The sequence below is a fragment of the Nomascus leucogenys genome, chromosome 18 (genome assembly GCF_006542625.1).
Source record: "Nomascus leucogenys isolate Asia chromosome 18, Asia_NLE_v1, whole genome shotgun sequence".
Classification (NCBI taxonomy): Eukaryota; Metazoa; Chordata; class Mammalia; order Primates; family Hylobatidae; genus Nomascus; species Nomascus leucogenys.
In genome coordinates, this window is record NC_044398.1 from 102511927 (window position 1) to 102536740 (window position 24814).

The 24814-nt window shown below is 61.8% G+C and overlaps 2 protein-coding genes across 7 annotated transcripts in view; both read right to left on the minus strand.

The window, feature by feature from the left end:
* CAPN15 (calpain 15) overlaps window positions 1-15522 on the minus strand; it is a 28841-nt gene extending 13319 nt beyond the window's left edge. For 2 of the 5 annotated variants that reach the window (XM_030798289.1, XM_030798286.1), the window contains exons 1-3: window positions 15203-15508; window positions 8196-8248; window positions 1746-2024 (exon numbers count right to left, since the gene is read on the minus strand). In XM_030798289.1, coding sequence (XP_030654149.1) covers window positions 1746-1927 — 182 coding nt within the window. In that variant the 5' untranslated portion in view covers window positions 1928-2024; window positions 8196-8248; window positions 15203-15508. Of the gene's footprint in view, window positions 1-1745; window positions 2025-8195; window positions 8249-13087; window positions 13768-15202 lie in introns of those variants that run through there. The other 3 variants (XM_030798287.1, XM_030798290.1, XM_030798288.1) reach the window with 3 other exon arrangements.
* Window positions 15523-20810: 5288 nt separating this feature from the next.
* RAB11FIP3 (RAB11 family interacting protein 3) overlaps window positions 20811-24814 on the minus strand; it is a 95821-nt gene continuing 91817 nt past the window's right edge. For both annotated transcript variants that reach the window (XM_030798006.1, XM_012497303.2), the window contains 5 exons: window positions 24278-24359; window positions 23411-23548; window positions 23027-23182; window positions 22704-22844; window positions 20811-22577 (listed from right to left, as the gene is read on the minus strand). In XM_030798006.1, coding sequence (XP_030653866.1) covers window positions 22464-22577; window positions 22704-22844; window positions 23027-23182; window positions 23411-23548; window positions 24278-24359 — 631 coding nt within the window. In that variant the 3' untranslated portion in view covers window positions 20811-22463. The remainder of the gene's footprint in view (window positions 22578-22703; window positions 22845-23026; window positions 23183-23410; window positions 23549-24277; window positions 24360-24814) is intronic.

The following is a 24814-nucleotide window of genomic DNA, read 5'->3' on the forward strand; positions in this document are numbered from 1 at the left end:
CAGGATGCTGCAACGCTGGACTGTGGGGTTGGGGGTCCCTGTGGGCTGCGGGATGCTGTGATGCTGGACTGTGGGGTTGAGGGTCCCTGTGGGCTGCAGGATGCTGCAATGCCGGACTGTGGGGCTGGGGGTCCCTCTGGGCTGCGGGATGCTGCAATGCTGGATTGCAATGACGGCTGCACAATTCTACAAAGGGCTAAGAGTGACCAAACTGCACTCTTCTAACAGGTGAGTCTGGTAAGTTCTAGCTCAGCAAAGCTGTTGTCGGCGCACGTGGAGATGCTCACTGGGAGGCGGCTGGGGCAGTAACACCAGGAACTGGGAGGCACTCTGGTGCCATCACATGCAGGAGGAGCACAGACCCTTCCGCTGCCGACCACTAGGCCCCACACGGCCCCTCCCCGGCCCTGCCTCTGCCGCGTCTCCCTGTCCATCGGGGTAACTCTCAGATGGGGCTCCAGGGCTCCCCACACGGCCCCTGGCTAATCCCCTGCATCCCTAGCCCTTGCAGCCGGAGCTCAGGCCTCAGCATGGATGCCACCTGGAGGCTGGTCCTCAGGCCTGGCCACCTGCCATGGCCTTGCCCACTGCCTGCAGCTCCACACCCATCCCTCCCACCTGGGGGCCAGCAGACAGCAGGACACCGTCCCACGTGGGAGCTGGGTCTGCAGGAAGCTGCCGACAGGTGCAGCCTGGCAGGCCCTTTCGAGTGTGAGACGCAGGCACGTTGCCTTCCCAAGCCAGGCCTGGAGCCTCTGTGAGAGCAACGGCTGCCACTGCAGCACCGGCCCCGAGGCCCCGGGCGCCTGAGTGTCCCTGCCTCCAGTGAGGGCCAGGACGGGGTGACAGGCCCCTGAGTGTCCCTGCCTCCAGTGAGGGCCAGGACGGGGTGACGGGCCCCTGAGTGTCCCTGCCTCCAGTTGAGGGCCAGGACGGGGTGACGGGCCCCTGAGTCTCCCTGCCTCCAGTGAGGGCCAGGACGGGGTGACGGGCCCCTGAGTGTCCCTGCCTCCAGTTGAGGGCCAGGACGGGGTGACGGGCCCCTGAGTGTCCCTGCCTCCAGTGAGGGCCAGGACGGGGTGATGGGCCCCTGAGTGTCCCTGCCTCCAGTGAGGGCCAGGACGGGGTGACGGGCCCCTGAGTGTCCCTGCCTCCAGTGAGGCCCAGGACGGGGTGATGGCAGGAGCATCGGTGGGGTCCAGCCAGTCCAGACCTCACCACCTGGGTTGCCTCCACACCAGGCGCTCAGAACCTGATGGGGGCTCCTGAGGGACGCAGCGGGTAGCCAAGGCCACAGTAACAGCTGTGAGGAGCCAGCACGTGGAGTTCGGCCACCAAGCCATGCAGCCTGTGACCCCCAGCGGGGGTAGCAGGTGGAGCCCAGCGAGTGCTGGCAGCTTTGAAACCATGAGCAGCAGGCAATATGCCCAGAGCCTGCAGCCGCCAGCGACCCCAGCCCAAAGAGAAGCTTCAGGAACAGCTTCTCTGCGTGGAGCAGCACAGCCTGTGAGAAACACAGGGCCACCGGGATTGGGCGCACAAGCCCATCCCCACCACCAACCAGCCAGGCCAAGGCCGGGTTCTCAAACCTGCTCAGCTCCTGCACCCTGGGGAGGAGAGCTGCCACAGCTGGAAGGAGCAGGGACCCACTTCTCTGCAAGCACCTCTGCCAAGGAGGGGGCACCCTGAGAAGGAGGCCCTCTGCCCCCGGGACCCCTCCGGGGCCACCCCTCCCCACCTCTTACCTTCGGGCCCGGGGCCGTGGGGGCTGGTGCTGCCGGCTGACCAGGGCACCTCCCCAGACGGGCCCCCCTGGGCCGCTCCTACACCAGCCAGCCGCTGCTGGGGGACCCGGGTAGGGCGGCCCCCCGGGGAAGCTGTGGTCCGACTCGGTCTCTGCGGCCAGGGAGGAGGCGGAGCTCCCCATGGCCCCCCGGCCGGCGGCCGTGCTGAGAGCCGGACCTGGTCACCTCTGGCCGGCAGCGGGCGAAGCGGAGCATGGAGGGAAGAGACAGGGCGGCCGGCTGGTCAGAGTGACACACAACAAAAATAAACAGACAGAGAGAGAAAATAGAGAAGAAACAGCATGATTCACACACACAGCGCGGAGGACTTCCCAGCATGCCCAGCCGCCTGGGGTAGGCTGAGGGGACATCTTGGTGCAGGGCCTGCGGCCCGACTTCAGCACCCACAGGGCTCCTCCCTCAGGGCCCTAGGACGCCCCCCAGCCCCCAAAAGCCTGGCATCACGTCTGTGGTATTCAGAGACGTTTTATTCCTTGGTGAGAAAAGAGATCACACGCTTTTGCTTTATCGCAGAAGAAAGGGTCAAGAGAATGTCTACCCAAAGGTAGGCAGGGGAGGTAGCAGAAGGCATAGGGAGCTGCTGCAGGCCAGGCTGGATGCAGATCTGGGGCCGCGTCACACAGCTGCCCACATGCCACTCTGAAGCCTTCCAGGAGGACGGGAGCCCGACCGTGCCGTGTGCACCCACAGAGCCTGTGCCCGCCCCAGGCCCCGAGAAACACAGGAACCTGTGAGGCTGTGGCTGAGGGCGGGGGCTGGTTCCTGGGGTCTCCCCTCCAGAGAGGCAAGAGCCACCCCTGCTGGGAGGCTGTCCCCTCTGACACACGCCCACCTGTGCTTCCAGGAAGGCCATCTTACCCCTCTGGCTGAGGAGAAATCAAATACAGTTGAGAATGTTAACCCTGAGAGGGGAGGACCCTGCCAGCGCAGGCAGCTGATCTCCCCAGAGTCCGATACACCCCCCTCTCCTTGCCAAGGTCAGGGCCAAGGTGGGCGTCCAGGCAGGCTGGCCGGCTGTGGGTTGACCAGCAGTTCCTGATGTCACACACTTCACAGCCCTTCTTCCAGCTTCTGATTAAGTGTCTGGGACACACAGCCAGTGTCAGGGTAGATCTTGGGAGGAAATGGTCAAATAAGTGTCAAAGCTGCCGTGCGTGGAGGATCACCTGAGCTCAAGAGTTCGAGACCAGCCTGGCCAACACAGTGAGACCCTGTCTTTACAGAAAACTAAAGACTATCCAGGCGTGGTGGCATGCACCTGTAGACCTAGCTACTCAGGAGGCTGACGTGGGAGGATGGCTTGAGCACCACAACTGCACTCCAGCCTGGGAGACGGCCAAAAAAAAAAAAAAAAAGCACCAAAGGACATACCCTTTGGAGCTCAGGGAGGCCGGGGGCAGCCCTAGGTGAGTGGGCTGGGGGGTTGGGGGTGCAGTTCCAGCTTCTCCCACGCGACAGTGGGAAGCAGCAGAGGGCAGGGACGTTGGGGGCCTTTCCAGTCAGTGCTCTGACACCCGGGAGGGGCCTGCAGCTCTGAGGCCGCAGGGGCTGAGCTCAGCAAGGCACGAGCACCCGGGATCGTATAGCAGAAGCGCCGGCCCTTCCCTGGTTCCTCCCCACAGCCTTGGGGACAGAAGCTTCGAGGGCAGGGGCTGAGGGGGTGGGAGACAGAATTCTGGATCACCTCTCCTTCGAGGCCTGGGGCAGAAGCTGCCGAGTCCCCGTGTGGTGATGACGTTTGCCTGAACCACTTCACTCAGCATGAGGGTCTGTTTTCTCCGAAGGTGCTGGGGTCGTGGGAGGGTTGAAGCATTGCAGGCCCTGCACCCTGGAGACCCTGCAATCCTGTGGTGGCTCAGGCCTGCCCTGGAGGCAGAACGGGCACAGGACACACGGGCCAGTGTGGGGTGCGGACCAGAGCCCAGCCTGGTCCAGCCTGCAAGTCAACAATGGCTTTTAAATTTTTAAATAGTTGGAAAAAAATCAAAAGAAAAACAATACTCTGTGAGAGGTGAGAGTTCCGTGAAATTCAACCCTTGGGGTCTGCAGGGCACAGCCTGGCTCACTCGCCTGCAGGTGCTTCTCCACAGGGACCACCCTGTGCTCACACCTGCCCTCGAAGGGGCACCTGGCGGCCACGCTGGAGAGCGCTGCGCAGTGTGGACGGGGGCCACAGGAGTCGTGGCGGATCTGCTGGTAGCCACGTAAGACAGGTGAAAAGGAACAGACAAAACAAGCCTTGGCGATGTGCTCTGCGTGATCCGAGGTATCTGAGACATCGCTGCGTCTGTGTGAAACGAACGTAAAACATGATGGAGATATCCAGGACCCGCTCTCCAGGCCGGGTCTCTGGACGCGCCACACTACAGGCCCTGCAGCCACCAGTGCTGGCGGCCTCCACAAGGGGCAGCGCTCAAACGCGCGGGACGCGGGCGAGGTCCACGGGGCCTCGAATGCCACACGGAGGCAAGGCCGGGAACCCAGCACGCACAGAGCAGGCTGGCTAGCAGGGAGCCCACATCAACCCAGGGCCTCTCGCGTGGCTGAGCCAGATGCCGGAACCACCCAAACGGCCTCTGCGCTCCCCAGCCCAGGCCACGCAGGAGTCCCTCCTGGGAGACAGGTTGGGCATTTCCGACACTCCCCCTCTGTAGCCAAACCCTGAGCGGGGCGGGGCGGGGCGGGGCGGGGCGGGGCGGGGCTTGGGTGGGAGCCGTGACTAGCGGAGGTGCCACGGGACAGAAACCGCTTGCACCAGGCCCTGAGCCGGTGGCTCTGACAGGAGCCCTGGCAATGTTCTGTGTGGACTGCGCATCCACCGGGGCCAGCCTCAGCTCCTTCACCACTCACCCACCCACGCGCTCACCCGCATGGCACCTGGGGTCATGCGCGCTGCTAGAAACACAGGCTCCTATGAGGCCCCGCCTGCTCCTCACTGATGCCTTTAGAAGGCCCAGGGCAGAAATGGTGCCCAGCTGCACCCAGGGCAGGAAGTGAGCTGCTCACCAGCCTCCTGCTCCCCTGTGCTCACTCAGAAAACCCTTCTTGAGCTGGAGCCAGTCTCAGCCAACTGACCTGTGGGCCCCATCCGGACAGGAGGGAGGCCTGTCCTAGGAGAGCAGGGACAGCACAGTCCCCTCTCATGGGTGTTCGGAAGAGAAGAGAGGAGCCTGCCCAGAAAAGCAAACGTCCCTGTCACGGAGGCTGGACGGCTGGCTCTGTTAAGGCCTCTCCGGGGTTTTCCAGCACACGCCAGGGGATCTCCAGAGATGGCATCGCTGAACCATCCCGATCCACTGCCAGAGGAGTCAAGAGCCCCATGCGGGTGGCAGGGGCCCTGCCCTGGCTGGCGAGGCCCACTAAGGAGCAAGAGCTCCCGGGACACAGCTGCCAGCCACGTGCCAACCTGAGGGTCCCATCACAAGGGTGTCTGTGGGAAACTGGCACTGATGTTCTTCCCGAAATCCACCCTGCCGGCCTTCCCGAGTACGGCTGTGGGTCCTGGGTCCCCTGTGTTCCGTCCACTCATGATGGACAGATGCTAGTACAGGAGGAGCAGCTACGGAAAAGGCTCCCAGGCCAGGTGCAGTGGCTCACGCCTGTAATCCCAGCACTTTGGGAGGCCAAGGTGGGTGGATCACGAGGTCAGGAGTTCAAGACTAGCCTGGGCAAGATGGAGAAACCCTGTGTCTACTAAAAATACAAAAAAATTAGCTGAGCCTGGTGGTGGGTGCCTGCAATCCCAGCTACTTGGGAGGCTGACGCAGGAGAATGGCATGAACCTGGGAGGCGCAGCTTGCAGTGAGCCGAGATCGCGCCACTGCACTCCAGCCTGGGTGACAGAGCGAGATTGTATCAAAAAAAAAAAAAAAGGCTCCCAACCTGCATTCCCCTAGAGGGAGGGAACTGCATTTAGGAGGAAGACTCTGATGGGAGGGGCCCCAGGAAAGAGGGACCAGAAGTGGTGAGAAGGAGGGAGGGCAGAACCAGCAGGGACAACCCCAGGGACAGCGCCCAGCCAGGGCTGACTGCATCTCGGCCATGGGTGCTGGCTCTGGCCAGACCTCGGCAGAGGGGTTATCATGTCCAGGGCCACTCGCCTGAGGACAGTGGGGACAGGGCCTGCTGCGGCCAGCCAGAGGCTCTTGGGAGGAAGGCTCGCCTGCCACTCCCAGGTCTGGCCCACCTCAGGGCCTGGGCACATGTGAATCAGCCAGTGTAGTGGCCCTGAGGACGCAGGTCAGGTCAATCTGTGGTTCCCATCCTGGATCCCTGTCTGAATAACCGGTGGGGGCGGGGGTACAGGGGCACCGTCACCAAGGAGTGTGCCCAGGCCAGTCCCCCAGGGACAGCAGGGTGAGGCCCCCGCAGAGCAACTCTGACCCCAGGGACACGCCCTGGGCTGCTGCTTCTCCTGCAGGGCCTGCTGCTGGCCGAGCATCTGTGCTGCTCCCGTGAGCTGCATGTGCCCCCGCCTCTGCTGTGGGCCAGGCTGTTTTAGGTGCTGGCGAATGGGAACCAGCAGCAGCCATGATTGGAGGGGCTCACTCTCAGGGTGGCGCCTCAACAGTGGCCGTGACTCACGATTGTCACAGAGCCAGGCTGCAGCCACGCCCGCCTCTGGGCTCCCTGGAGGGGCAGGGTGCTGAGGGCCCCGGGCTGTGTGGACCCATGCCTGCCCCCCACAAGTCCAACCGTGCAGCTACCCGCCCTCCCTGGGAACCGATGCCCTAGTTTTAAATGGGGTGGTGGCCTAGATCCAGCCTCAGAGAATTGCAGAGGTGAGGCCGCCACTGCCCTGTGGGGACAAGTGGTTAATGAGCAGGGCCAACTGGCTGGTCCCTGTCCTGTATGAGGCGTGCCACACACCCCGTGAGGGCAGCAAGCAGCGTCCAGCCAGGGGACGTGCACGAGAAGGGCCAGGATGATCACACTGCCCGGGATTCAGCACAGGGCTGAGTCCCGGAGGTGACCGTCGCCGCCCCGCTCCATCTGCGGCCACTGAGGTCTGCTGGGGGTCTCTGGTGCTGGCCTTGACAGCCCACCCGTGGCAGGACAGGGTCTCGAGGTGCCTCTCGGTAGGTGGTGGGCTCAGTGGGGGTGACCCGTGGGGATGGAACGCATGCTTCTGAGGCTCCAGTGGATGCAGGCAAAGGCACCTCCCGGGGTCAGCGTCCCTACCTGGGGAGCTGGGAGCCCACATGGGAGCAGGGCTGGCACAGCGACCCCCAGCCTTGCGCGGGCGGCACCCACAGCTGTGTCCACTCTGCACACATTCCTCACTGTCTTGCTAACTAATGCACACGGCCGTACCCCCGGGCCCTCCCCTGCCCCGCAGGTGACACAGGCGTGTCCCACTCACACAGCACCTGCTCCTGGGCCCTACATCTCCGTCAACCCTTCACAGAGCCATCTTGCCACCATGGGAACCACAGCGACCCCAACAAGGATGCCCCGGTGTCACCCCTGCCCGAGCTGGGGGTGTAGGGGGCAGCAGATGGAACGTGTAGGCCCCTGTGTCCAGGCAGCTGGCGGCCTGGCCTTGCCCCACGGCAACCCCACTGCGCCCTAGAACTGCACCCACCAGACCAGAGGCTGCTGGTCCAGACAGGAAACAAGAGCCAGGCACTACTGGGACGAAGCTCATTCGGTCCCGACAACCCAAAGACAGGCACCTTTGCCTTTGTCCCCACTGATGCTACGGCCCCTGTGGAGGAGATGACCCCAAGGACACGAAGCTCCTGCATGGGTAGGGCGGGAGGGCTGAGGACGGGACAGGAAGCTCCTGCATGGGTAGGGCGGGAGGGCTGAGGACAGGGCTTCCCATCGTCCCTACAAGAAACCAGGCCAGGGCCCCGCCCTGGGGGAGGTCGTGGACTCCGACCGCCCGCCCCAAATGACGACTGGCAGGACAGCATTCTCCAGAAACAGGTGGAGGCCGCTCCCCAGGGACCAGGCACCCTCCTGGCTGAGGACAGCGGCGGGGGCCGTGCACAGGCTCCTCACCAGCCGCAGCCCCAGCGCTGCCGTGGGGACGGGGAGCTCCATCTGGGGTCCAGGGCCACAGCACAGGGGAGGTCACCAAAGGGACAAACACCCCAGTCGGGACCCCAGGCCGCCCTCACTGTCGCCTCCCATGACAGGACCACAGCCCCGTCGGGACCCCACGCTGCCCTCACTGTCGCCTCCCATGACAGGACCACAGCCCAAACGGCTGGGAGAATGAGGCTTTTCAGGGCAGGCAGGGCTGCCGGCCTCCAGGGGCTCTGTGAATCAAGGGCTCCGAGGAGAGGCCCCCCAGCCACGGACCCTCCAACCCTGCTGCTCCACAAACAGTTCTGCAGCCCAAGCAAACCCAGAAATGAGCTGCAGGCTTGGGAACAAACTCACCTGAAGCTGCAGCAAGCTCCCAAGCCCTCTCTGTGCCGTGTCTGGGCTGCTGCCTAGAAAGGAAGGCATTTAATCAGGCACCTCAGCTTCCACCAGGAGGACTCTGACCCTGGAACACCAAGCCCCGCCTCCAGGCCTCTCTGCGGGAGCCAGAGTCCCTGGAAATCAGCCCCAGGAGACCCTTCGCCTTTGAAGCTGTCTGTCCGAGCGCCAAAAGCAGCCCGGGGAGCAGCATGGGCTCAGCTGGCTCTGCACTACCCTGGTTTAAGGCCCCTGACCTGTCCAGTGCAGTCAACCTCCGGCCAGCCAGGACCGCAGACAGGGCCATTCAAGACCCTGTCCGGACCTCCCACGGCCCAGCCCTGCTACAAGGAACAGGCCGTGGGCAAGAGTCCATGAGCAGGGCTGCAGAGCAGCACCAGCCAGGGAGGGCAGCCGAGCTTCCCAGGCACTGCCAGGGAAGGGTGCCCAGCTTGGGCAGGGCTGAGGCACACAGTCAGGTGGCCACCTAGACTCCCCTGGACCCCGGCCCGAGCGCCACCCGGCCACTACAACCGCCAGCAGGGTGGCCACTGCTTCCAGCCAGGCGGCTTTGCTTCTCTCAGGTCATGCTTTCCATGGCGGAGCCACTGCAGTGGGCAGGACGCTCATGCTTCCCGCCCTGTCCTTCCCGGGCCCTGTGTAGGGCCCACTGTGGACTCCTCACTCAGCCATCACCCTCTTTTTTGTTGGTTTTACATTTTTTATTTTATTTTATTTTTTGAGATAGAGTCTTGCTCTGTTACCCAGGCTGGGGTGCAGTGGCGCAATCTCGGCTCACTGCAGCCTCCGCCTCCCAGGTTCAAGCTATTCTCCTGCCTCAGCCTCCCAAGGAGCTGGGATTACTGGCACCTGCCACCGTGCCCGGCTAATTTTTGTACTTTCAGTAGAGATGAGGGTTCACCATGTTAGTCAGGCTGGTCTCGAACTCCTGACCTCAAGTGATCCGCCCACCTTGGCCTCCCCCAGTGCTGGAATTCCAGGCGTGAGCCACAGTGTCTGGCCCCTCACCCTCTTTTGTGATCAGCATAAAGATGGTGTGCAAGTGTGTCCATTGGCACAGGCATCACCTTTTTTTTTTTCTCTGACAGAGTCTCACTCTGTTGCCCACGCTGGAATGCAGTGGCGTGATCTCGGCTCACTGCAACCTCCACCTCCCAGGTTCACGCCATTATCCTACTTCAGCCTCCCGAGTAGCTGGGACTACAGGTGCCCGCCACAACGCCTGGCTGATTTTTTGCATTTTTAGTAGAGACGGGATTTCTCCGTGTTGGTCAGGCTGGTCTTGAACTCCTGACCTCAGGTGATTCACCCGCCTCGGCCTCCCAAAGTGCCGGGATTACAGGCATGAGCCACCATGCCCGGCCCAGGCATCACCTCTTATGAGTGGTCCACAGAGCTCAGCTGAAAGTCAGAAATGCCCACCCAAGAGCCAGGCACAGTAATGAAAGCCTTGGGACAAACCTCTCGCTGACAATAGCTCTGGGTAGAAGACAGAGGACTGCGGGCTGGAGCCGCCCAGAGGGCTCAGAGCAGCTCTGGGGCTACAGCCATGCAGGCTGTGCTGTGACACCCACCCCTCCGGAAAGGGCTTCACTTCCTCAGCCCATTCAGAGCTGCTCTGAGACACCCCTGTCGCTAACCCTAACCCCGTACTCTCTGATGGGCTAACCCTAACCCCGTACTCTCTGATGGGCTAACCCTAACCCCGTACCCTCTGATGGGCTAACCCTAACCCCGTACCCTCTGATGGGCTAACCCTAACCCCGCACCTCTGATGGGCTAACCCTAACCCCGCAGCCTCTGATGGGCTGGATCCTCTCTGCCTTCAGAGCTGCCCGGCCTTTGAGGGTGGGAGGAGAGGAGAGGGCGTCTCTAACGTGATGGCGAGGAGCTCAGTGTAGGGAGATGGGGTCACTCCTGCGCCCGTTTGTGTCTCTGGGGCTGCACACAACCTCAGTGAGTTCTTGTAAAACGATGTTGTCAGGGAAATGGAACACTCAGGATTCCGACTTTTAGTTTCGTAAGTTCAGCATTAATGTTGAATTCTTTTTTTTTTTTTTTTTTTTTTTTGAGACAAGAGGAAAACTCTGTCACCCAGGCTGGAATGCAGTGGCGCGATCTCAGCTCACCGCAACCTCTGTCCCCAGGGTTCAAGCAATTCTCCTGCCTCGGCCTCCCAAAGTGCTAGGATTACAGGCGTGAGCCACTGCGCCCAGTTGAATTCTACTTTTTTTTTTTGAGGTGGAGTCTCGCTCTGTCGCCCAGGCTGGAGTGCAGTGGTGTGATCTCGGCTCACTGCAACCTCCGCCTCCTGGGTTCACGCCATTCTCCTGCCTCAGCCTCCCGAGTAGCTGGGAATACAGGTGCTTGCCACCATGCCCGGCTAATTTTTTTGTATTTTTTAGCAGAGATGGGGTTTCACTGTGTTAGCCAGGATGGTCTCAGTCTCCTGACCTCAGGGGATCCACCCTCCTCGACCTCCCGAAGTGCTGAAATTATAGGCGTGAGCCACCGCGCCTGGCTTTTTTTTTTTTTTTTTTTTTGAGACAGGGTATTGCTCTGTCACCTAGGCTGGAGTGCAGTGGTGCCATCTCGACTCACTGTAAACTCTGCCCCTCGGGTTCAAGCAATTCTCATGGGTTCAAGCAATTCTAGTGTCTCAGCCTCCCAAGTATCTGGGATTACAGGCACATGCCACCACGCTCAGCTAATTTTTGTATTTTTAGTAGAGACGGGGGTTTTGTCACGTTGGCCATGCTGGTCTCTAACTCCTGACCTCATGTGATTCACCCGCCTTGGCCTTCCAAAGTGCTAGTATTACAGGCATGAGCCACTGAGCCCAACCGAATTCTACTTTTTTTTTTTTTTTTTGAGACGGAGTATAGCTCTGTCGCCCAGGCTGGAGTGCAGTGGCGCCATCTCGGCTAACTGCAACCTCCGCCTCCCAGGTTCAAGCAATTCTACAGTCTCAGCCTCCTGAGTATCTGGGATTACAGGCACACACCACCACACCCAGCAAATTTTTTTATTTTTAGTAGAGATGGGGTTTCGCCATTTTGGTCAGGCTGGTCTCGAACTCCTGACCTCAGGCGACCCACCTGCCTCGGCCTCTGATTACAGGTGTGAGCCACTGCACCCAGCCCCGAATTCTGTTTTTAACAGGAAAAAAAGGGACCAGACAAGCACTCGTGGTTTTTGGCACTTCTCTATTTCTGTGCTTGCCAAGTGGTGGCAGAAGCAGCCCTGGTCTGGGCAGCCCAGTGACCTCGCTGGTGGCGAAGCAGAAGCCTCTGGGACACAGGAGGCACCTATCACCCCAGAGAAGGAGACTGGGGCCTTGGGAGCTGTGTGGACCTGGGCCCCAGAGGAGGCCTCTTGGCACCTCTTTCCCCATCAGCTTCAGCCTCTCTGCGGCCACCTTTTCAGGAGGGGCAAGAACTCCAGAAAGCTCCAAAACTTATTGCCTTTCTCATTACAGGGGGCAGGGAGGTGGGGGGTAGGGAGTGGGGATCAGGCAGGGGGCAGAAGGTGTAAGAGGTTCAACCTGCCTGGGGGACTTTACTTACAAAGGGCAGAGGCTGGGTGTGGTGGTGCCCACCTGTAGTCCCAGTGCTTTGGGAGGCTGAGGCAGGAAGATCACTTGTGCCCAGGAGTTTGAGGCTGCAGCGAGCTGTGATTGCAACCGTACTCTAGCGTGGGCAACAGAGCGAGACCCTGGCTCAAAAAAATAAAACTTAAAAAATTTTTTAAATAAACGGCAACTTTTTGAAGAAAAGTGAGGGGAAGGGCATGAGGAGGAATTCCCTCATTAGCGGAGCAAGCTCCTTCCACAGAGGAGCAGGACGCTGCAACCACTGTGACATTTAAAAAGCAGCGATGGCCCTGCGTCCTCCTGACATCCCGTCTAGGACTGCCAGGGAGGCAGGGATGGCAACCCTTGAAGCCTCCCTCTGACCTCAGGGAATCTGAGAAATCGTGGTATCTGGCGGCCAGCATGGCGAGGCTGAAGCCCATGGCCCGATGGGACTCAAGGGCCCACCCTGGTGCCCTAGATGAATTCCAGGGAGGGTGGCCACGCTGCTGGCTACCCTGGTGCCCTAGATGAGTTCTGGGGAGGGCGGCCACGCTGCTGGCTTCCCATGCAGCGCTCAGGCAGGCCCCTCAGAGCGTGCAAAGCAACAGCCTGATGCAGCTTATGTTGGGGGGCCCACACAGTCCCTCCTGGGGTCCCTGCCCTGGGCTAGGATGCCCCTATCCTCCCACAGCCCCCATTCCGTGCACCCTGTGGGCCCAGCTGCAGCCCCTGTCCTAGTGGTACAATGTAGCTGTCCACAGACTCCACGCCCAGACACCTCCCTGGGCCACGCACTGTGAGGTCTCCACCCAGCTGTGTGTGACCCACATAGTGACAGGGTGTGGCTGAACAGGTCTCCAGGCCCAGCCTCAACCCATAGCTTCCCTGCAGCGAGACACACATGCCAAGATCACAGGCCAGCAAGCCTGTTCTCTAAGACTCAGAAACAAGCCGAGCTCAGGTGTGGCCATGTCCACGCCACAGAGGCTGCTGTGCTGCTTTCCTGGAGCACCCAGGAGTCCGCCTTGGCTACCAGAACCCAGGTATTCAGAACTGCCCATGGTGAGGGCCGACCCCAGGTGCTCACTGACCGCCTGCTCTGTGCATGGCTGGATGGTGCCAGGCACTGGGCCTGCCAAGAAACAGAAACGGCCCCTGGCCTCCCAGCACCACATCCAGCAGGGAGACAGTGCGGTCCCAAGTGTAAATGCTGCAGGCAGATCCCACAGTGGGGAGCCAGGGACTAGCTAGAGGGTAACATGAGAACTGCACAGACCTCCGCATTCTCGCCAGCGCGGGGCATGAGAGACCAGTGGCTCCACGCAGCTGAGGCACAGCCTAGTGGTGAGGAAATCCACATCCACACCGAGAGGTTACGAGGGATGCGGAAGAGCTTCAGGCAGAGAACAAGTCCCACTGGGTTTCTGGGCACTCCTGCTGTGCCAGGGGTCAGATGGCGGGGTCTAGGGCAGGACCAGAGGGACAGAGCAGGAGAACAGGAGAGCAAAGCGTACGAGGCAGCCCCCGGGGCTGGGGGTCTCCTTCCTCTGTGTCTGATGAGGAAACCACCCAAGCCCACCTCCCCGTGTCTCCTGTCATTTCAGCCTCACAGTCCAGACCTGACAAGTCACCAGCCTTCCTGGGTTTCTGTCACTGTTTTTCAAAGACCCCAAGCTGTTTTGTTTAATGATGTCGTCCGCCTTCTCAGCACCTGTCCACACCTGGTGCAGGGAGGAGAGGCATCGCACCGGGGGCCAGAGGGCTGGACCAGGGGCTGCTGGGCCACCAACAGCCACGTGGGCGGCCGGCCCCCCTCAGGTTCTTCACTGACCAGCTCAGGCCCATGAGCAACACCCGTGGTTCCGGAAGATTTTCTGGGCAGCAGAATCCTTCCCTCCAATTGCCTCATGTGAACTGGTGGAATGAGCAGGAGGTAGAGGCCGGGCACTCAGCCTCCCTCGGCCCCTCCCCTGCCATTAACAGCTGTCTCCAGCTTCGGTTCCTCACCTGTGGCACTGGGGTTACCAGAGTGCTGCCCAAGGCCAGGGCAAGAAGAAAGTGAGGGGTGCCCAGAGAGAGGGCCAGCAGGGCTTGAGGCTCTTACACAGATGCAGGATTACAGGGGACCAGCCACTTCCTGCTCTCAGAGACCACAGTCTGTGGAGGCCCAGACAGGAGGCCCCGTGCAGTTATGCAGTCACTGAGCCTCCGGCTCTCCTGGGGACTCAGAGTTCACTGGCTCCTCTGCCAATCAAGGAGCTCTGGAGAGCCTCAGATGCAGAGACAGAACCAGGAAAAAGAGGACAGAAGGACCTCAGAGGAGGCAAGGCACACCCAACCCAAGGCCAGGCCAAGCTGGTTTCCTGCAGGACCTGCCTCCCCCGGACAGGCCAGAAAAACAATCTCTCTTGCCCCACTTCACAGTTGAGAAGTCACTCAGAACCGGAAGGCAGAATCACCCCTATATCCTTGCCCAGCCCCAGACTCTGGAAACGCGGAGGCAATTACGGGGCACTCCCACACTGAACTGTGACTCACGTTTCTGCACCCTCAGACCCGGGCAGAGGAAGACATCCGGGTTTCCCAAAGGAGAAGCACACAACTCTTCAGCACCCAACGGAGTCCCTGTCTTCCCCACTGGCCCCACACACCCAGGCCTGGCCTCAGGTTCTGGGCCTCGCCATTGCTTTCCGGGTCTTGTTACCTGCAGTCCGGTAACAAACTCCAGAGCAGCAAGGGGGCCCCGAGAGCTCGCCCGGCCAGGGCCAGCTGACCACACAAGAGTTCCCCCGGTCAGGACTAGAGGGGCCCCTTCTGCAGCCAGCAGGAAGAGAGCAGATCTGCAACTTCCCAGTTGGTGCCGCAGCAGCCCCAGAGGAACACGGAAGAGAACACTGGCATGGCTGGCACAGACGGGGCTCCTGCCAGCCCCTCCACGCCAGGTGGCCGCCCCCAGGCCGTTCCCCAAGTGACAGGGGAGTGATGCCCGCACCAGGCACAACATCCCTAAGGCGGCCAGGACCGCATGATGGGCCCAGATATAAGGGCACTCAAGGGCAGGCAGGGCCGAGGCCGCCTCCGGTGTGCGCGGCCCCCGGGGCTGGCCTCAAGTGACCCACATGGCCCAGGTCCCTGCCGACTTCCCGCCTTTCTCTGGGCTCCTCTCCGAAGCATCGCCCAAGCCCAGCCCTGGCCCCCACCAGCCTGGAGGCGCCAGCGGGCGGCGGGCTGACCCCACTCCGAGGGCCCTGCCGTCCCTGCCCTGGCTCGGAGTCCGGCGCGCCCGGCCCCCGAGGCCTCCTGCGCCCCGCCGAGCCCGCGCTCCCCGCCGCCCTCCGGGCCCGCGCTCCCCGCCCGCGGTCCCCGGCTGGGCCCGGCCGACGGGACTCACCTCCACAGCCCGGCGGCGCCGCCTCAGTCCTCGCGGCCCGGGCAGCGCGGCCCCGGCCCCCGGGCCCGCTCGCCCCCGCCGGCCGATCCACAACTTCTGCCTCCGGAGAGCGGCGGGGCCCCTCTCGCCGCCGGCCGCGCTGCCCGGACGGCCTCCCGCTCCTCAGCCGCGGGGCGCCCCGACCCGGCCCCGGCCCCGGCCCCGGCCCCTGCCCGCGTCCGGCGCCCGCCTTACGCTGCCTTCGTAGCGTAGCGCCCGGCCCGGGCCCCGCGGCTACGGCGCGCCCGGGGCGCACGCGGCGCTGTGAATCGCGCGCCCGGACTACGGCTCCCACAGGGCTGCGCGGCGCCGCCGGGGCGGAAGCTCGGGGCGGTGCCTGCGCGAGGCAGGCCGGGAGTTGTAGTCCTCGGGTGGTGCCCTCCCAGTCCGCTGACCGCCTGGGCCACTTCTCCTGCCCGCGCTGCTGGAGACGGCCGGGCCCCAGGCCTCGGTCCCCGGGAGGCGCCGCGCTCCAGGATTATCGGAGTGGGGAGGCCCGAGGAGGAGCTGGAACTACAACTCCCAGAGGGCCCTGCGAGGGGCACGGAGGGGCGGGGCCTGCAGCCGCGGCGTCATCTCAGGACGGTGGGGCTCGGGGGTAGCCGGGCCGGGGCCGTTCGTGTCCGGCCGGGCTCTGGGCGGCCGCCCGACCGAGGACCCACGACTCCGCCCCGACCCGCCGTGTTCGCGAGACCCGGAGACCCTTTCGCGACGCCGCGTGGTGTGCTTGGTCCTGGTGGCCAAGAGCGGCAGTGGCAAGGGGACCGCCCTGGCCCGAGACGCGGCCGGGCCTCGCAGCGGCGCTTGGGCACAGGCTCTCTAGGCCCCTTCCTCCTAGGTCGTGGAGGGACGCCATTAAACGGCCACGCCGGGCTCAGCTGGGACGCGGCCCACGGCGCCCAGCCAGGGCCTGGGGGAGGGAAGCCGGGGCGACTCCTGGGTCCTTCGAGGACCCTTGCGCAGGCCTCATTCTCTCCCCGGAGGTCCCCTTCCCGCTGCCCTGAGGCCACTCTCCTGCCAGCAGCTGCTGGGCCGGCTCTCGGGAGGGTGCCTTGGCGTCAAGCTTATTAGGCTGCAGGGTGGGACGCGAGTGCTGAGGGCAGCCAGACTCCCGCTCTTAGGTGCAGATGAGGAGGAGCCTGAGAAGGTAGTGACTCTGCGGGAGAGGGAGACACTGGAGCAGGGCTGGTCAGCCGAGATTCCGGAGAGGCGGTTGTGGTCCGATTCTGTGGCGAGATTTACAAGTGGGAGTTTGGGTGACGATTGATCCTGGGCCAGAAAATCTAAGCCAGTCTTAGCAAGACCTACAAGGCCAGGGCCCGTGCTCCTCAGAGGATATTCATGCTCCAGGAAAGCCAAGGCTGGGCCTCTGTCATGCTGTAGATGCTGCAGTAGGGACACCCGTGTCCCATGTGGAGCTCGGCTTCTAGCTGCAGTCAGGGCAGAAGCTGGCAGGAGGGGTTTACTTCTGTCCTCGGAAGCTTTTGGTAAGGACACTTCATTCCTGTGTCTTGGACACCTCCCCCTAGGTCTGCTGCCCGCTCTGTGAAGACAGGCAGGGCAGCTGGATGTGCCGTTTGTTCCCAGCCTATATCCATGCCAAGGCATCCCAAGGGCAGGAAATGCGTCCCCGGGGGCCAGTGGGGGTCTGGGGGCACAGAAGGCTGCAGAGTGAGAGCTGGCTCTCCTCTCTGCAACTTGGACAAGGCTCTGGGACCCTGTCCTCCCCAGCTTCCTCACCTGCGTGGCAGGTTACTGGCCAAGTGTGGCTTTCGAACCACAGGAGAGGGCGCAGTCAAGGCCTGACTCAGGGACCGCAGGGTCCCTTCTCTTCTCAGTCCTTCCCTGGCACTGCCTAGGTGGCTCCCTGGCCAGGAGCCAGTGGTCTAGCCAGCAGAGGGTTCATGGCCTTATAACCTCCCAACCAGAGAGGCAACTGCAGTTGAGCCTGTTGATCTGATTCATGCTGAGGGCCCTGCCAGCTCACTGCAGAGTGGCCAGTTCTGGCCAGTTTTGCTAAGCCAGGCCCATTTGGGGTGAGGAGAGGGTGGGAGCACCCCAGCTCTCCCCAGTAGCCTGTCATGGTGAAGGAGGAAGCCCATTCACCCAGAAGAGGGCCTCAGGAGGCGTCTTCAAGATGACTGAGGTTTCCCCGCACAAGGAAGAGTGCTGGAGGGGATGGCTGCAATGAGAGAAATGAGTCTCTCGTGCATCCGTGAGGCCAGCCTGTGATTGTCTTGAAGATTCTGAGTCACAAGACATCAGGCACAAAGGCGTGAACTGTAAGTGACTGCACAGCAGAAGGTAAGTGACTCTGGATTATCCAGACCATTGACCGAGCCCTGCTCCGTGCCAGTGCAGTCCTGGCCTGAGGACACAACTCTCACATCCAGACAGACCTGAGCAGCTAACGCAAGTGCGCAGAAGCTTGCCAAGTGCCCAGAAGAGCCAAGAGGCGAGCCATGAATCCCCCCTGGAGGAGAAGAGGATGGGCAGGGCCAAACAGAAAGAGCTGAGGCTGGAGGCATCTGTTCAGGCACCCAGAGAAAGCCTCACTCGCACACAGCAGCAAACAGAACAGACCCCAGTGCCATCACGGAGCCCAGACGAGCACACAGGGACCTTGGCGTGGAGCACGAGGGTGCCAAGGCCTGCAGGTGGCCGACTTGTGTGCTCTGGTGCCACGCTCAGATTTGATGGGATGACCCTGCAATCACCTGCTTTGTGAGCCACACAAGCCTGGGTCAAAAAGACACGGACCAGCAGCCTGGGCAACACAGATAGCGAGACCTGTCTCCACTTAAAATTAGGCAGGTGTGGTGGTCCCTGCTACTTGGGAGGCAGAGGCCAGAGCATCGCTTGCGCCCGGGAGGTTGAGGCTGCAGTGAGCTGGGATGGCACACAGTGCTCCAGCCTGGGTGACAGAGTAGTCCGTCTCAAAAACAATGGGTGGCCGGACAGGTGAAAACACAATGGACGGGGCCGTGGGAGAAGTTCCTGCCCTTCTCTGGGCCACCACCTCCAGGTTCCTGGACTGCCAGCAGGTAGAGGGGCCAGGGTGCCATCTGGGGGTCCACTGAGGGGGTCCAGCCTTCCTATACCTGCCCTTCAGCAGAGTCAGGCTGGGGCGGTCCTCATGTGAGGGGCTCTGCACCCACATCCGGGGCTCTTGTTTCAGGGCAGGGGCAGAGTTGTTCCTCTCCATTCTGCCGGGCAAGACTCCTTGGTGCTCTTCCGTGGGGCAGAACTGACCAAGACTCAGAACACTCAATGTCAGGAGCCAGCTGGGGACAGGATCTGCCTTGGGAGACTTGACAGGCCCAGTGACCATCCCACTGCACAGTTGGGGGTGGCGGGCGACACTCCAGAGGGACACGTTTGGGCCTCCTGGGGGGTGCAGGCTTCTGGGCACATCCACCAGGCATGCACACCTGCCACCCCACCCTGCTCTCGCTCACCCACAAGGTCTCTGGCAGCCCTCCCACGAATGTTTCCATTTCATCCTGTGTCCTCCTGTCTCAAACTCCTTTGGGCTGGAGACCCCAATGGGTCATCGAGGTGGGGCCAGCTGGACTGTGGACAGGCCCCACGTTTAAAATCTAGCGTGGAAACTGAGGTGCTCCTAGACGCAGTGGGGTATCAGGAGGAGGAAGCTGCTCCCCTTCCCCTCCCTGGCTCTGGCCTGGCAGCGTGGAGTGAGTCCCCCTCCCTACCTCCAGCTTCTCCCTCTGGGCAGAGATGGACCTTGCTGGCACCACACAGACCCCTGGGTAGGTGGGAGAGCAGGCCCTTTTCCTGGGAGCAGAAACTTGGCCTTGGACACACCCACACTGCCCATGTCACTCCTCAGTGGTTTTTTTTTTTTTTTTTTGAGACGGAGTCTCGCTCTGTCGCCCAGGCTGGAGTGCAGTGGTGCAATCTCTGCTCACTGCAAGCTCCCCCTCCCAGGTTCACGCCATTCTCCTGCCTCAGCCTCCCGAGTAGCTGGGACTACAGGTGCCCACCACCACGCCCGGCTATTTTTTTGTATTTTTAGTAGAGACGGGGTTTCACCATGTTAGCCAGGATGGTCTCGATCTCCTGACCTTGTGATCCGCCTGCCTTGGCCTCCCAAAGTGCTGGGATTACAGGCGTGAGCCACCGCGCCCGGCCTGTCACTCCTCAGTTCTAACTCATGAAGCAACCAGGGTTCTTGGGCTCTGTGACCTGGAACCATTCTGCTGCACCTGTACTGAGGGTTCAAGGACTCCTCACTGCAGGCCACGCCTGGTCCTCTTCTGGTCACCAGCCCGCAGGCAGCAGCTGGGCTGAGGGGACTGGCAGACCTGGGTCCTCAGCCTCCCTGGGCCTTGGTTTCTCCATCTGCATCTGGGAGTGACAGGCAGGTGGGCATCTCGCACAGGGGGCGGGAGAGCGAGAGCCGCAGATGCACAGTCTGCTTCCTGGATGCTGGACCAGGTGGTCCAGTTTTCAAGGCTTGTGTTTTGGGGGGACTCTTGATCGGATGGGACCACTCCCCGCAGGCCATTCCTCGTGGCTGCAGTGGCACTAAGCTCTCTCAGACTCCCTGGCTGCCCGTGACCTCAGGAGCCCACTTCCGTCGGCCCTGCCTCCTCACCTTCCTGTGCCTGTGGTGCTGGACCTGTGTCTGCCCCCTCTTCTGGGGGACGTCCTCCCACCACCCTGCACATCACTGCCCTTTCAAATTCTTTCTGAAATGGGGTCTCGCTGTCGCCCAGGCTGGAGTGCAGCGGTATGATCACAGCTACTGTAACCTCCGTCTCCTGGACTCAAGCAATTCTCCTACCTCAGCCTCCCAAGGAACTGGGACTACAGGTGTGCCCACCATGCCTGGCTAATTTTTTATTTTTTAGAGATGGGGCCTTGCTATGTTGTCCAGGCTGGTCTTGAACTCCCGGGTTCAAGCGATCCTCCTGCCTTGGCGTCCCAAAGTGCTGAGATTATGGCGTGAGCCTCTGCGCCCTGCCCCCCACTCTTCTCTTAATCCCCGGGACAGGACGTGCTGACGGCTCTCCCGACATGGGAAGTGCATCCCCAGAGGCGTGTGACCCAGAGCCATTATGCCCACATACCCCTGTGCTGCGCCCTTTGCCCGGCCCCCCGCCCTCCCCCTGAGGCCCACACAGACCTGTGCTGCCCCGATTTGCCTGGTCCCCCGTCCTCCTCCTCGTCCCAGGGATGTGCTGACGGTTCTCCCGACATGGGAAGTGCATCCCCAGAGGTGGGGACACTGCGACCCAGAGCCGTGATGCCCACACAGCCCTGTGCTGCCCCCTTTGCCCTGCCCCACCTGCCCCACCTTGATGCTGTCTCAGCAACTCGTCAGCATCCAGAACCTGGCCAGAAAGCTGCCAGGCTCCACTGGACCTGGAGGTGCAATCCTACGGCCTTGGAAGGGTCTTAGTCTGACAAAGCTGCAGAGCCAGGCAGGCCTGCTGGGTTCTGAGCTCAGACAACTGATGGCCTCGGACGCCTTGAGGGAAGCTGGGCCAGGCCCTGGAGACTCCCACCCCACCCTGTGGCCCCCCTGGAGGAAGGAGCCGGCCTCTGCGTGTGCAGTAACAGCTTTAATCTGTGGTGGCCCCTGCCCTCCTGCATCCAGGCAGGAAGAGCTGTTTCTCGGGGAATTAAAGCAGGAGCGTTTCCCACACTGTCTCCTGGGAATCCATGCTTACAGTGACAGCACTGCTGAGTGGTGCCATGTCACCAGGGCTGGGCCTGGGCACAGAGAGGCAGGGTGCTAGTCTTTATATATTATACATATATATATATATATATATATATTTCATGTGTATACACAGATAGTTTTCTCTCTTGAAAGTATTAAAAAATTGATCAACCTTCAATCTATAAAAAATACCTACTCTACATGATAGAAAAATCTCTCCTCCAAGTTTACACTGATTTACACCCAAGGCTTTCCCAAAATGTACAATAGGAGGCGACCTCTTACATCCTGGTGTGGAAGGCGGCGGATGCGGGGCCACACACGTACACGTGCGCACACTCACACACTCAGCGGGTGGCCAGTCTTGGTGAGGGGGTCTCGGCCCACCCGGGAATGCTGGGGGTTGGGGGCAGGCCCGCAGTCCTGCAGGATGACACCGCTGCGCCTGGGGTGCAGACCCCGAGAAGCGCAGGCCCCCTCCTGCTCTGCTGTGAGCCTTCCCTGCCCTCTCCCTCCTGCGACATGCACCCTCGGGGAAGAACCACGATTTCTAAGTGAGACACACCCAGAAGAAAACAGGGTTCCCGATGTTTGGACTCTGGCCTGGGAAGTGCGTGGGGAGGGTGTGGCCTTTAGGAGGCCAGGTCAGGCCGCACCTGTGGAGAAGCAGCACCTGGGAGCCAGAGGGGCTTGCAGCATCCACCCTGCCCAGGGAGAGCGCGTCACACAGCTGTAATCTCAGGTCCTGATGTCGGAGTGGAGGGCCCCAGTGGCTCCTGCCCGGCCCCCATAGGCGGTCAGAGCCCCCAAGGATTACTGCAGCGAGGATTGGGCCATGGGAACAGCCACGTGGCCTGGAGGCCCCAGAGCTGGACTGAGGTGACCACATCTGGCTGGGCAATGGCCCGAGCAGCGTAGGGAGAGCTGGGAACGCACCAGCCTTGCCCACCCGTCCTTCCCCCACCACTATGTCCGAGGTGAGAGTCCGGGAGCCCGTCAGCCATCAGGAGCGGCTCAGCATGGGTGACACGGCACCAGGGTACTTATGCGGGTGGCTTAGGCGGCAGCACCCCTGGAGGGACCTGTTTTCTTCCTTTCTTCCCAATAGGGCTGCACGTGGGAAGAGGGACCACCACAAGGAGGCCACAGTAGGGCTCACGCCATACCTCTGCACAGAGAGGCTCTCCAGCCCATCCTGCTGAACTGAAGTGTAGGCGTTCACGGCCAGGTTGACTCAGGGCTGGGAAGCTCTGGGCCCCTGGAAGGTCAGCGCTGATGGACGGCCCTGCCACAACCCTCACCCTCTGTGGACCTCGGGCCCTGGGACTTCCTTTTCTCCCTCTCCTCTTCACCACCCTCTGCCCCTTTGGCAGCCCCGGTCTTTGGTGGCCCCAGCTCAGCTGCACGAGGGCTCCCTGCATGCTCTGGGCACTGTCGGCTGTGGGACCTGCTGGTCTTGGCTCCTCATGGTCTGACGGGACCACTCCAGGGTGTTGGAGTCCCGAATCCAGCTCAGGCTGGACCTTCCTGCCTCTACTTGACCTCCAGGATGGACGGGTTGGTCTCCATGATGGCCACGATGATCCTGTCGATGTAGTCCTGCAGGCGGAAGTTGATCTCCTCCTGCTTCTGAATCGCCTCCATGAGCTGTAGGGCAAGCAGGCGGTCAGAGCTGAGGCGCGTGGGCCACAGGCCACAGTGCATAAACCACAGCACACGGACAGTGCAGACTGTAGACCCCAGGCCACACTGTGCAGGCATGGGATGTGTTACCTCATCTCGGGAGACGGAGCTGATCTCTGCAGCCAGGGACTCGGAGAAGGCTGTGGAGAAGAGGCTCTTGGCACCCTGGATGCTGAGGGTAATGATCTGCCCGTTGAGCTCCTCGTTCTGCTCCTTCAGGTTGCGGTTGTCCTGAGAGGGCACAGCAGCATCACTACTGGGCTGTGGCCCCTGCTGGTGGCTGAGCAGGGACAAGGACTGCCCAGGGAAAAAGGCCTCCAGCTCAGATGCTGACCCTCCACGGCCCCCCCTTCCAACCAGCCTCGCGGAAGCTTCTGCAGGAGTGTGAGGGAGGGAGGCCCAGGCCTGCCCACCTGCTTCAGCCTGCGGACCTCCTGCTCCAGCTCGCTCTCCCGGGCGCGGCTGTGGTACTCCTGCAGGCCCATGCTGCTGCTGCGGCCCCGCCGCTGCTCAGCCTCCAGCTTGAGGAGCTGCAGGTGCTCCAGCTGCTTTCGGAGGTCCTCAATCAGCTGCAGGGCAATCATGCAGTGAGCCGGGGGGCCTGGGCTCCCACGGCCACCGTCAGCCATCACTTGGCTGTAGAACCTCAGGGTTATCTGGCTGTCTCTCGGGAGGATGACACACACCAGCGGCTATGCCCAAAGCAGCACAGCCAAGAGCCAGCATCTTAGGAAACAAAGGCTCCCTGTGGGGCAGGCTGGGCGCAGGACTGGGCGTGGGGCAGGGTGGGTGCTCACCTCCTGGGTGGCCTCCTTGTCCCTCTGGAACTGGTGCCTCTCGTGACTCAGCCTGTCCCCCATCCTCCTCTTGTTCTCCTGCTCTTCGCTGAGCCGCAGCGTCAGCGACTCTATCTCATCCAACAGCTTCTGCTTCTCCTGCAGGGGCGGACACCTGCCCTGGATGCGGGTCATGCACCTACCTGCGCATGCAGCTTGCCCCGGCCGTCTGTCCCTCCAATCTCTGAGTCTCCCAGCAGCAACACGGTGGCCCCCATGCTTGGAGCGCGACAGGGCTGGGTCTGAGCCTTCCTGCCTCTCAGTGGAGGTCAAGGCCACCTGCTTCTGGGCAGAGGCGCACACGCAGGCCACGAGGGCCGTTTCTCATGAGGGGCAGGAAGGACCTTTGTGTGGACAGGACCTGACTCAGTGGCTATGGGCAGCTCCTGCCAGGCTCCTCTGGTTCACGGGAGCCAGGGCCCAAGTGCTCTGAGAATATCCTTTCTGGGAGCTTCCCAGAGCACACCTGGTGAGGTGGGGGCAGGGAGGTCTCGCAGTGACGAGCTGGGGTGTGGGAGCCCCATGTGTAGCCTCTGCCTCGACGTCTCCAGTGGTTGGGGCATAAGTGGCTGGCTGATGCCTTCCCCTTGGAGGAGTATTCCCAGATTCAGAGCCCTGGGTCCATCTAGGAGTGAGCCTCTGGGCCCTGCTCCTGTGGGTGGAGCACGGTCCAGTGTCTTCCAGCAGCCTGGGCCCTGAGCTGGCCCCATTCCCTCACACCCAGCACAGCATCCTGCTCAGCACAGAGCTCAGGGCTACCTCGGCTGCCCCACAGGCAGGGCACAGGCTGGCCCCACTGGCCACAGCTCCAGGCTGTTGGCAGCTCACCTCCTCCAGGCGCTCAATGTTGGCCTTCAGACAGGGCGTGCAGGACCGGAGTTCACTGTTCTCCTCGTCCAGGTGCTGTAGCCTGGGACAGAAGAACAAAGCCGCAACTCACTCTAGGAAGCATGCCTCTACAGGGTCAGTGTGCCCTGTGTCTCAGGGAAGCCCTGCTGGGGCCGCTCTGTGACCAGCAGACGCCCCCAAACGACCAGGGCCAACCCTTCGGTGCCCACCCAGTGCTCCAGGGCAGAGCTGCTCCATAATCCTTGAAGGTTTTATTCTTATTTTATTTTTATTTTTCTTGAGGCAGAGTCTCACTCTGTCACCAGGCTGGAGTGCAGTGGTGCAATCTCAGCTCACTGCAAGCTCCATCTCCCGGGGTTCAAGCGATTCTCCTGCCTCAGCCTCCTGAGTAGCTGGGATTACAGGCGCCTGCCACCACGCCCGGCTAATTTTTGTATTTTCAGTAGAGACGGGGTTTCGCCATCTTGGCCAGGCTGGTCTTGAACTCCTGACCTCGTGATCCGCTTGCCTTGGCCT